The sequence below is a fragment of the Blennius ocellaris genome (assembly GCF_963422515.1).
Source record: "Blennius ocellaris genome assembly, chromosome: 3".
NCBI lineage: Eukaryota > Metazoa > Chordata > Actinopteri > Blenniiformes > Blenniidae > Blennius > Blennius ocellaris.
In genome coordinates this window covers 26,875,011-26,888,069 of record NC_137652.1, presented here as the reverse complement: position 1 = coordinate 26,888,069, position 13,059 = coordinate 26,875,011, and the positions used below count along the sequence as shown (strand labels likewise).

General features: G+C 48.3%; 1 protein-coding gene across 1 annotated transcript; it reads right to left on the bottom strand.

Moving 5' to 3' along the window:
- Positions 1–11: 11 nt before the first annotated feature.
- LOC308145025 (uncharacterized protein) lies at positions 12–12,201 on the bottom strand (the record flags this gene model as incomplete). Its single annotated transcript, XM_080516346.1, has 12 exons — positions 12–559; positions 784–935; positions 1,023–1,144; positions 1,239–1,305; positions 2,525–2,707; positions 2,793–3,489; positions 3,576–3,629; positions 4,242–5,682; positions 6,316–6,471; positions 6,864–6,950; positions 8,817–8,918; positions 12,187–12,201. The coding sequence occupies 12 exons, from the start codon at positions 12,199–12,201 to the stop codon at positions 465–467; spliced, it is 3,171 nt and encodes a 1,056-aa protein (XP_080372472.1). The 3' UTR covers positions 12–464.
- Positions 12,202–13,059: the final 858 nt, after the last annotated feature.

Below are 13,059 nucleotides of genomic sequence, written 5' to 3'. Positions count from 1 at the left end.
TTACTGGGAATGTTTCAGAGAACTCCACAAGTCTGATGTAAACATAATGATCACAAAACCTTTTGCGAGATGTCAACGCTAAAAGTAAAACCTGTGCAATAACTGTGACGTGAAAATGGACAGATGGAGACGCCATTAAAGGAAAAACGATATACAACCTTTATTTCCATGTACAAAACTGTGTCAGTGCTCTGGAATGCCAGAAATATTGTATTTTTTCCCCACTCTGAGTGCTACAGGATCATATCTCTTCACATATTAATTACAAATTAAAAACTGCATGCAAAGAGTGCCAAACGTCTGCCTGTATAAACTGTACACAAATAAACGCACATGCATATACAACGCAATTAAAAAAATTGAAAAAAAAGACAAAGTTTGCTACATGAGTGTGAGCGTGTCGCTCTGAGGTTTGATTGATTTTTTTTTTTTTGCATGGTCAGCACGTCGTCTCTCTCTCTCTGCTACCTCTTCTGTCCTCTCTGGGCTTGTTTGAGCAGTGAGTCGAAGTCCACGTCCTCCAACCTTTGTTTTGACGTCTCTGCATCTCGGTTGGCATCTGTGGAGGAGGGAAGGAGGGGACATTTACACTTTCTCCATGCGAGAGGTGGAGGCTGTAAATCCGCGCTGAACAGAAAATATAGCATCATTCAAATATGAAACTTTTCTGAAACCGAAAGAGAAAAACGAGTCGTTTTCACATGAGACGTCACATCGACGTCGACCTGGAGTGGGAGGAGCCGCTCCGTCCGCCCTGCAGGGCGACAGAGTGCGAAGTCTCACCTAAATCCGAATAGTTGGAGTTGCAGAACTGCCGCCTCCCGCCGAAGCAGATGTCGAACGGCAGCTCGTCGGGGCGCCGCAGTTTGCCGCTGCTGTCGATGGCCGCGAACGCGTCTTCCATGTTGTAGAAGGTCACGAAGCCGTAGTGGTCCCTGTGAGGGCCGGAGACCAGGGGCTTTTAGCGCCGAGGAGCCAGCGAGGCGGCGGCTTCGACACGAGGAACCACCGCAGAGACTCACCCTCGCTCTCTGAAGTGCAGGGAGACGCACTCCACCTCCCCGATCTGGGCGAAGCGCTCCCTCAGCTCGTCGTGCGTCATCGTCCTGCGGATGCGTCCGACGTACACCACCCTGCGCTCGTCCTGTCGCAAACACAGTGAACGCAGACGCTCAAGTCTGGAGGCGGATCGACTCGGGGGCAGGCGGGCGGCGGCGGCGGCGTGAGTGGCAGCTTACTATGGCTTTGAGTTTCTGCATCCGGATGTCGTGCTCCCGGCGGAGCTTCCTGGACTCTCTGCTGCTGCTGCCAGGGAGAAATTAGGAGACGTCTTTCAACAAGCGCAGCGGAAACGGACGTCTCAATATTACGCGCTCGGTCCGATCCCGTCAGACAGGATCTCGCTCGCCGACTTCAAACGAGCACAAGAGCTTCAGCAGCACTTCAGTGACGTTCTCAGTAAAGTCGAAAACACAGATATTAAGGGCCAATCCCAATTCTCCCCCTCAGCCCTTCATCTTACCCCTTTGAAATGCGCATTCACGAGAGTCTGAGGGGTGTCCCATCTCACTACTGTGCAGAGGCGGAGGGCGATTCACCCCTCTAAACGGAGCGTTTACAGATGTACACTTTAAACAGAGGGGTATGAGGACATGGAGCCGAAGGACTCGCATTTCACATATATACGCTTCTAAAGTTATATAAACCTGTTGTGTTTTATACTAGTAAGAACGACAGTAGCGCTGCCATCTGTAGCTTCCGTGTGTATTTGTTTGGTAGAGACCGTGTTTATAACATTTTATTATTACACTGTAGAGTTCCAATATCTTCTAATATGGGTGTTTTGAAAACAGGGACCCCCCAGCAAACAAGGAAGCTCCTCCGCTTTCACATGGTGAATGAGGAAATATGTCTGAAGTCCAAATACAGCGCAAAAACTGAAGTAATCCATGTCTCCGTCTATTTCTTCACCTTGATGTGGGAAAGGAGGAAAACGAAACAAAGCAGCCAAGCTGCTGCAACACGTTGAATTTGGGACGGCAGGACGACGCTCCTGCTGGAAAATCAACAAACATCCGTGGCTCAGCGCTGCTGATAGAACGGCGCCGTATTATGACGTCAAAACTGTGAGATGGAGTGAGAGGGGCGGGGCTGAGCAGAGGGAGGGGGGTCCTAAATCTAAGGGCTGAAACTTTTGTCCCTTTGCCTTTGCCCTTGTTTTGGAGGGGAAGGCAGAGGCGGAGGGGTACAAAAGAGAATTGGGATTGGGCCTAAATTGACGTTTGTGTAAAACAAGTGTCAGAAGCACGTACTTGTGATATTCTATAGACATACCAAAACAATGTAGCATTAAAAAAGAGCTGAACTACAGTTTATGTATCTGCTGATCAATCAGTTCCAACAGTTTTATATACCGGTAGGTGAATATTTTTGACTTTATTTGTAACATATAACACATAAAAAGAGCCTAATGTGTTGATTTAATGGCATCAACTCCTTTTTCTTAAAGCAAAAAAAAACTGACCTGCAAACGTCCCTCCAGCGACTTCGGCATATGTACGGAGAAGGTGAGCGGGACGCAGACGGAGACCTGGACCAGGACCTGGATCTGGACCTGGCGTACGAGAAGCTGTAGCGGCGAGGTGGCGAGTGCGAGTAGGAGGGCGACGAGGAACACGAGCTGCTCTCTGAATGCTTGTGACGCAGCCTGCCAGGCGGAGGACACATCAAAAGCCACGAGTGAGAAAACACGGGGTCACATTTTGGGGCTCGGCGACCCGAGGACGCGGTACCTTCGGCGTTTTGGCGAGCGGGAGCCCGAACTGGAGGACGAAGACGAGGACGAGGAGGAGGAGGAGGAGGAGGAAGGGGAGCCGGAGCTGGAGTCGGACCGAGGAGATCTCTGGCGGTACCTCCTCTTCGGCCTCCCTCTGACCGGCGGGCTGGGAGGAGGCGTCGGCAGCGAGGCCGGGGGACCCGTCTGCTCCGAGTGAAGCCGCGACTTGGTTTCTCCCGCCAGGACGGGACTCGCGGCTTCACTCGGAGCCGCGCGCGGGTCCCGGGCGGCCGCCTGCGGCTCGGCGCGGCGTCCGGAGCTCCGTCGGACCGGGGGGGACTCCGCCCCGCCACGCCGAGGGGCGCAGTAGTCGTGCTCGGCGAGCAGGTAGGAGGACGCGGGAGGAGCAGCGGGCGCCTCGGGCGCCTGAGTCTTCCTGGCCGGGAGCGGGCGGGGGTCAATGATCTGGATGGCTTTGGGGGGAGGACTCCTCCGTCTCGGGGGCGGCCGGCTGCTCAGGACGATTTCCGTGCTGAGGGGCTCGGGGACGTCCACGTCCTCCGACCGGGTCCCGGCGGGCAGACGTGAAGTGCCCGGATGGCGAGGCGGCGGCGAGGCGGCGGTCCGCCTCAGATCCACGTCTGCTGGAAGGTTCGACACTGAAGCGGCGCCGGCAAGCTTTGGCTCCCCGCCCACAACTCGTTTCTCTTGCGCTGCGACGTGGGAGAGTGAAGAGAGGTTCTATACACTCCGCCTCGGCAGCCGTCAAACGGAGGCAACCAGTAATCTGATTACATACCTTGTGTTTCCTCGAACTGCTCCAGCAGGCTGGTCAGATCCGGCGCCTCGATTCCTGGAGAGGCAAACAAGGAAACAAAAAGCTTAATTTCCCCCTCTATTCATGACGTCTCTAATCTAGAACTACAAGTTAAATATAATTATATTGGTTTCATTCTTTTGTCCGTAGGATTGTGTCAAATACTTCATGATTCAATGTCTAAACTGTGACGAACACCCAGACAATCAGGGAAATTAAACGTCGAACTTCAGTTTTGAAATGTTTTACTGAAATTGAAACAAGACTTAAGTCAGCCAGAGTTTTGTTTGATTCTTAAACAGGTTGATATCCTGAATGCAAGGTGTGTTTTTCAACTTGCAGTATATTAACTTTTCTACAAAAGCCTTTCCATTAAAATTCGAGAATTTAAGTTGTAAAAACAAAAAAAGATGGCTGAATGTGTGTTGGACACGGTGTTGTGTCTCCATTCGTCTCACATTTTGGTCTTTGGTTATTGATTTACATCAGTTTTCCTCTCGGATTTATCGCTGTATTCTGAGGAATTGAGTCAGAAAACTATTTTTTTCCTTATTATGAAGATTATCCAGACCTGTAATGACGGGACGATTAATTACAGATGTATATTGAATAGGAGGACTAAAGTTGTCTCCCGTCTTCTCAGGTTACCTGAGCCGGCGGCGGCACGCTGCTGCTCACGGCGGCTTGCAGAGCTCCACGGCTCGCCTGCGGGACGGGCGCTTTGGGAAACGCCCGGCGGGTCGTCTGTCCCGTCCACACGGGACCCCGAGGGGGACGGCTGCTGGCCGCAGCAGTGCGGGGGGACGGAGGGACACTCCGACGGAGACTGGGGACTGGGTGGCAGGCCCGGGTGGTCCGGTGGGCTCTGGGGGGATTCCTGTTCACCCGTAAGCGTGGCGCCGACGCAGCTTCGGTCCCGGTTGTGGTTGGGTGGGCCCACGGGGGGCTGTGGCTGCGAGGACGCAGCGGTGGACGGCGAGGCGGTGGACGGCGACGAGGTGTGACGGAGCGGCAGCGGGAGGAGTACCGGGTTGGGAGGGTCGGTACTGTGCAGAGTGGGTCTCTTGGCTGGACTCCTCCTGGTCTCGTGGACGGGGGCCGCCGGGGCCGCCGGGACGGGCCTGGCAGGGGACACGTCTTCGGGTTCCGGCTCTCGGAGCTTCGCCGCGCGGTGGGGACGAGGACCGGGTGCGCCTGGCGTCGCCGTGTGTCCACGGGGGTTTGGATGCGTGGTCTTTGGCGCGGGGCCGCGGGGGGTCCGACCCCGCAGGCCCAGGATGGGGGGCAGCTCCTTCGGGGGCTCGGACACAGAGGGCCACCTGGTGGTGTGGTTCCCCCGCGTCTCCACGGGGGGCAGCCTCTGCTGCCGTAGCTGCCGGTACTGCTGAAGGCTGAGACACTTCCCCTTCGCCTCACTTTTCGGCGGCGGCGCCTCCGTCTCGCCGCCGCTCGTCTCCGAGGACGGAGGCGGCCCCGCGGCGCCGTCCACAGCCTCGGCGCCGCTCGTCTCACTCGTCCGCCTCCCGTCTTCCTCTGGCTCAGCGAACGAAGCCACCTGAACCCGAACGGGGCCAAAGCTCACCCTCTTCTTCTCCCGACACGCCGCCGCCCTGGGGGAGCGCCCGTTCAGCAACACGCTCTTCAGCGCTGTATCCCGTTTCCCGTCAACCTCCTCTTCCCCCGGCGTGTCCTTCACAGGGGCCTCCTCCTCCTCCTCCTCCTCCTCCTCCTCCTCCTCAGACACCACGTTTATCTCCTCGTCGCTCTCCTCGCTGGGCCGCTCGTACCTCCACACCTCCTCCTGGGAGAAGACGGTGGGATCGTCTCCTTCCTCCACGTGCAGCCGGAGGCAGTACGAGTGCATGATCCTCACCAGGCTGGCCAGCGAGGTGGAGGAGAAAACCTCCACCTCGCCCTCCGGCCGCCGGGCTCTCGTCTCGAACAGCGTCCGTCTTGCTTTCCTCGACCTCTTGGGCGGAGCTTTCTTCTCCAATGTGCAGCCGAGGGCCTGTTCCTCCTCAGGCTGACCGGCGAACATGAGATTCGGAGGCTTGGGTCTGGGTCTGAGCCTGTGGGCCAGCGAGAGCTCCTGCAGGCGGAGGAGAAACAAGTCGGCAAGCTTTACATTATTGTTCATAAACACGTCTCAAAAGGTTTGCGTTCGGCTGATTGATTGTCTGAAGTATTGTCGGAAATTAACCGATTCTCCTTTAAATGAGTGGCAGTAAGTGACGTGCCACTCAGATTAAAACACATATTGAAAAAAAAAAAAAGCAACGAGGTCTCATTTATCTGAATTTACCCCAAAATCACACGAATCCAATATTTCATGTCACATATTGAACTGTTTTTAAATCAATAATAGAAAAATTGGGAGCATCTGTCATTTATTATTTAGTGCCACTAACATACTCATCACATTGCTCATATCTAATCTATAAATTAACCTGATCAATCAAATCAAGAGAAAAATGTGACGCTGCCAAATAAAAACGGTTCAAAATGAAATAACTTGAAAAGTTTCATGCTGTTTTGTGACTTTACATATTTGTAATAATGATCCTGGTTACAAGTGACAGAGATCCAGAGGAACAGTGACAGTATTTCTAATCCCATCTTAGTTTATATGTAGATGTATTTTCTATTTATTCTATGTTTAAAATAAATTCAAGACACTGAGAATTTTTACAATCGAAACGACAGAAAGCCGCCGCCGCCTCACCGCCGCCGTGTCCCGCGGCCTGCTGCGGCCGCCCAGCGTCTTGTCCGGCAGCGTGTCGAAGGGCGAGAGCGTGCCGTCGTCGTCCTCCACGTCGTCCAGCATCTCGCTCAGGGCCGACAGCAGAGACTCGTTTTCCTCTTCCACCGAGTTCCTGCCCTGAGTCGGGGAGGAAGAAACAACAGACTGAGACAACGGATTCCCGCCACGCCTACGTTCTCGCCGACGTTCCATAAATAGGCTCAATTAAAGATCCTAATCTGGTAAACATCATGTATTATTATCATTTCCACAATAACAAGGCTAAGAATTTGTCGTTTAAGATCTACTGAACACTCAGTCTTTGATTCTGCCGAAATTCTCATCTCAACAGTCGAACCGGATTAAAAGGAGGCAAAACTGCAGTTTCCATCAGTGGTGTAGCCAGAACAACCTGATCCCTGAATCAGAAGACGAACGTGATCACGGCTTGTTTGACATTTCTTCTGGACATTGTCGGGGAAAAAAAAAAATCTTTGTAATCCCTCAGATTAACCCGCTGCAGTTCTGACCTCTGACGCCGCAGCGGAGTCTTCAAAAATGGCCAAAATGGAGCGATCGATGTCCATGTCGTCCACGTCCCCTCGACTCAGGACCATCTGCACACACAAGACACCAAGACATGTCAGGCGAGTCGGTAAATGACGGCACATGATCACAACCGCCGAGGGAGGCGGCACAGGAGACGGCAGGAGATTAAACAGAACACGAGAGAAACAGCTGATCACTTCTGTCCCCAAAGACGCCGAACAAACCGAAGAACTCACACCCGAAGAGCCGTAACATGTTTGTAATGATTAATCCTTTAATCTGAGAAAAGTACATCAATTTATTTTGAGTGAAACTTCACTACGTGAACGTGAGAGTGGCTGCAGATCTATCATAAACATTAAAAGTACGACTCTTACTCCTGTCATGTGTCAGCGTACCTCAGATTATAATCCACTGGGAATATTTAAAATCAAGCCTGCGAAGGGATTGTAGGACAAGTTGAGGAAATAAATCTTGTGCAATGTACTTTAACATAGTTATTTCTAATTGATATGTTAGATATTTTTCCATATATCTAGTATATGTCCATATATATTTAGTATAGTATCCTATGGCTTTACCATTCTCTTCATGGTAAACAAATTGAACAAGTGCATGTAAATAATTTTTTAGAAATTACTTTGATTTATAGCATATAAACATCCTGAAGCCAAAATGAGCTAGAAATAATGTCACAATGTGTTAAAATCAGATCAGTATTGGATCAAATGTCCCCAAACCTTCACATCAATAATGCTGAAAAACATAGTAGTGGATGATAATCACATGAAGTGGAGGTGTTGGATGGAGGTGGAGGTGTTGGATGGAGGTGGAGGCTTTGGATGAAGGTGGAGGTGTTGGATGGAGGTGGAGGTGTTGGATGGAGGTGGAGGTGTTGGATGAAGGGGGAGAATGAAGGTGGAGGATGGATATGGAAGTGTTGGATGGAGATGTTCAATGGAGGTGGAGGCGTTGGATGGAGGTGGAGGCTTTGGATGGAAGTGGAGGCGATGAATGGAGGTGGAGGTGTTGGATGAAGGTGGAGGATGGATATGGAAGTGTTGGATGGAGATGTTCAATGGAGGTGGAGGCGTTGGATGGAGGTGGAGGTGTTGGATGAGGTGGAGGTGTTGGATGAGATGGAGGTGTTGGATGGAGGTGGAGGTGTTGGATGAGATGGAGGTGGAGGATGAAGTGGAGGATGGAGGTAGAGGTGTTGGATGGAGGTGTTGGATCAGGTGAAGGATGAAGGTGGAGGTGTTGGATGAGATGGAGATGGAGGTGTTGGATGGAGATGGAGGTGTTGGATGAGATGGAGGTGGAGGATGGAGATGGAGGTGTTGGATGGAGATGGAGGTGTTGGATGAGATGGAGGTGGAGGAAGATGGAGGTGGAGGATGAAGGTGGAGGCGTTGGATGAGGTAAAGTGAGGAAACAAGGAGGAGCTGAAGATCTGCTGAAACTGAGGAGTTTCCAGGATTATAATCCGTGGCGGCTCCACCTTGTCTTCTGTGATGATAATCTACAGGATTCGGGTGTCGGTGGGTGAAAGAGGGCTTCAGAGAAGGAGGGGGGTAAACGGGGGGTAAGAGGGGGTAAATGATGTGACAGACAGGAGGAGCTCCGGGTGCTGCCTTATCTGAACATCCTGTACTTTTCCCGGCACGCGCCGGACGTAAACACACACACACACGCCGTGGTAACTGTCCGGAAGTGTCGCGGTGTGAATGAACTCCACCCGTTAACGCAATCAGACGTGGTCGTTAATGACTTTTAAGCGCTCGGCAGCTCGTCGCCAGCGCGAGCCACTCCAGCCACGTGTCGCTGTACATGTGGCCTCGCACACCGGCGACACGCGCCCGCACACGCGGCCGGAAACCGTCCCCGCGCGCTTCACCTCACGCCGCGTTCACATGCAAGGAGGGAACCGGTACCTCATGCGGGCTGTTCCGGGCCAGAAAGTCCCCGTTGCCGGTGTTTAAATCCCCAATTTTCGCTCTCCACCGCGCCGCCATCTTGTTCCTGCACGCGGTGAGCTGGCAGGCCGGGCGGAGACACGTGGTCACCACGTGGTCGCGTCGACGCGCGGAAAGTCCGCAGACCTGAGATCAGATTGTACAAACTTGGAACCCGGAATTTAGCACGAGGAGACGAGCCGAAATCTGATTCCAGGTCAGCTCGACGGTGAGGAGTTTCTCTTTGAATTCTAATCAGGTTTTCTCCTAAATACTTAGGAGTTTTATTCTTCATCTCACGAAAACACTTCTATCAACAGGAAACATTTTAATTGAATGCATAACACAAACGATTTAAAATGTAAAAGTAGCTTTTTTAAAAAACAACTTGCATCAGAAGCATTATTAAGTCTTAATTTACTTAAAGGTGTTGCCCAAACACTAAAATATAGGCTCAACTCTCTCAAACATAATTTCTGGATGTAAAGGGGATGTAAAGATTATACTTTTATAGCTGAGGCATTTCTGTTTTATTGCTCCAAAGCGACACCTAGCGTCCAGCGACGTAAAGTACATGTGTAATAACACCACGAGAATTATCAACAAAGTTTTGAATATAATTTAGAAAAATGGTCAATTCAATTAGTTGATCAAATATTAAAAATCAGATTTCAGTGATGGATTTTGTGGATTGAATGCGTGTTGTGACTCAATGTAGTCTTTGCATTCTAAATTAGTCATCAGCTGGTGGTGTTGGTTAATTTTGCTTATTTAGATAAATAAACCATTGCTACTACAACGCATTTAGCTGTTGCTGTTGGCTCTTGTTTACACTTCTGATATCGTCAGGTTTGATGTCCAAACAAGAACCAAGAAAAGTGTTCAACACTGGCAGAGAAGAGTTGTCATTTCTTCTGCTTTTCCTTTAAATTATAGCACCGTGGGACTAGAAAATCACGTGGATCTCCATTATATTTTTAGCATCAACAAAACACACATAACCTTACTCCTCGTTTTTGTGTGTATATAGAGAAAAGGAGCTGCAGCAATTCAGAAGGTAATAAATACAGGGCAGAAAGTGGGTTATAATAAAAAATAAATTGAAGATACGTCTCTGGCATGATGTTTTGACGGAGAGCTCACTAATAGTGAAAGTGGGCATTATCTTCCTCCTCTATATTATCTCTCAGGTTATAACAGCACAGAGGGTCACGCAAACATCTGCCACAGTACGAAAAGACAAAATATTGACATTCAGCACTGAAACAATAGGCTTCATGTTCACCGTCCCGCCACCAGAACCAACAGAGATGATCTGTACGCTCGTGTATTACGGATGTGTTGACTCTACGGATTATGTTTATGTTCCACCTTGACAACAGCATCAGGGACATTCATCTGCAATATATAAATCCTCAGAATTTCTTTCGAATCCAGAAACCGGCCCCCTGCTGTGATTGAGTTTTCCTCATGTTTCTGCTCCAAAGCAGCCAAAATGTCAGAGTGACCCTTCCTCTTCCTGTTTAACACAAACCTCATTTCTTCTCTCTTTCATCAACAACATAAACCAGGTTTTCTTCTGCAGCAGCAGCAGCCGTACTCCTGCAGAAGATGTAGAAACTGAAAACGTGTGAATAAACTGATTGTATGTCACAAATGTTAAACGCAAAGTCGACACAGTGTGTTGATATCATTAAAGACCGGGAACTAAAGCAGAGTCAATATTTAATGCCAAACTGAAGTGATGCATGTTTAATTTCCTTTGAATAATACCAGAGAGTTTACTGGCCTAATATCCAGAGGCAGCCGGCTCCACAGTTTAGGGGCATAAAAAAAAAAAGAAAGAAAGAAAGCCGCCTCAGCAACTCTTTTATGAGACACATAAGGAACGTTTAGACGAGAAAAGCTGCACAGGATCTTCATAAATGTTTAGTCTCAGAGCCGAAGCCGCAGAAGAAAGAGTCTGGCTTTGTTTTTGTTTTTTACCAGCCGAGGAGTGCATCCTTCAAGACGTTCACCAAGCTATAAAACTGTGTGGCGTGAACCTCCAGCAGCGGCGAGGAGAGCGCCTACGTCCCTCCTGTCACCGTTATAATGCTTATCAAGAAAAACCTCACCAGCAGGAGGAATCTGGTTCCTGATGTTTTGCACAAATCTGCCTCGTGCATGATGAGAGCTGGTTGTCGTGATGCGAAGGAATGACGTGATTAAATCTACGGACAAGCCAAGCTGAGTCAAATCCTCCTGCAGATTTACCTCCTGGGGGGGAAAAAAAAAGTCTCTGTGTGTGTGTGTGTGTGTGTGTGTGTGTGTGTGTGTGTGTGTGTGTGTGTGTGTGTGTGTGTGTGTGTGTGTGTGTGTGTGTGCGCCAGGCTGACTTCAAGGAATCTCCACCTCCACCTCCCAGAAGCTGCTTTGGAAAATCACGTGGAGATCCTGAGCTATTGATGTGTCCTCTCCTCCCTGCTGGTTTGATCACAACAGAGACGGTTAAACCCCTCAAAGAGAAAAGGTTAAGCAGTATTTATATTTATATATCCTGAATCCGATCCAGGTGAATTCTACCTCTTTAAGATATTGACACAGTGTCGTCTGTATTCTGAAGAAGTTGAAGTTTACTTTTCTAAACGCGTTATTATTAGATTTTAATTTCTTTACTATTTATTCTCTAGTTTTAATTGTGTTTTATATAAGATAAGATAAGATAAGATAAGCCTTTATTGATCTCACAGTGGAGAAATTTACTCATAACATTCTGCTCTTAAGGACACTCATGAGGAAAGGAAAGACAAGGAATGTGCAAACAGTTAGTAGAATAGAGGTATCTTATATACATGACTATCAAATAGGACTAAAAATAAGATAAAAATCACAAACTATAATAAAGTATAATAAGTTCTAAGGGGAGCAAAATATACAGTAGGATGGACATAGGACAAGGACAAGGAAATAGGATAGGACAAGGAAAATAAACTATGATGGGGGTGGCAAAGTGTAGAATAAGTACAATAAACATACTATAGCTCAGCTTTTATTTTCTCTTTTCTTTTCTACTCAAGTTTGTTTATTGAGTTTTTACAAAGACAATTTTTTACAAATAATGGCATTTCAAATATCAATCTTGTGTCAGATATAACAACATATGCCCAAAACAAAAAGCAAGATAAACAAACAACACTGCCTCCTAAAGGAAAAAACAATCAAAAAGGAAGGGAGAAACATTGAGCTTTTATTTTCCTATTATCTTGTTTTATTTCTATGCATTGTTTTTCTTCTTGCTTGTTTTTTTTTTTACTGATCTTATCTGTTTTATTTTCTATTCTATTCCATGATTTTCATACAATTGTACGTTTTTCTCTGTCATCGTGCCGAGGAACTATTTAGTTAGTCTTTACTGATAGCGAGCATGTAGTTTTAGTTCATTTTCAGCTAAAATTAGTTGTTTTTTCTTTTCCATATAACATGCCAAGAACAAAAAAAAAACAAAACAACACAATCATAACAAAACAACTTATTCAAGAGGGGAAATTACGACTCTTAAAACATGGAATCATTAACTATACGTGTTGTCTTGATCTTTCATCCAGTCCGTCTCATCTCTCTGGGTTCATCTCATCATAATCACAAACATTATTCGCCACTGAAGATTCTGGTCAGAATAAATAGATTTGAAGATGCTGACTGAGGAAAAAAACAAACTAATAGTGAAGTGGCGATCTTCCACTCACTCTTGAATTGTACTTGTGCCACTAGGTGGTGACACTGTCCCCCTCCTAGGAGGAAGTTCTGCCCTCGTTTCCTATCGTGTGTGCAAAGTTGTGAATGAGGTAATTCAGCTGATTGCTGTATGTCAGCTTGTATCTTTGTCTGATCAGATGTTCTTCCAGTGGAGGGAGCGGACGCATACGAAGAGCGGGGTGATCACCTTTGCGTTATCGTGTGTGTGTGTGTGTGTGTGTGTGTGTGTGTGTGTGTGTGTGTGTGTGTGTGTGTGTGTGTGTGTGTTTCTATGGAGGACTATAGATACGTCTGGCCTGTTATCTTGTGCATACCAGGGAGGAGCTGACCTTTCTGCTGAATGTCATGGTGGGCTCCATGATTAGAAGGGAGGGAAAAAAAAAATATGGTCACAGACACACACGCTTCACACACACTTTACCAAGGTAGCGCATAGTCACTGGTAATTTATTTTGATACGCAGGCGTGTGATTTCCCACATGTG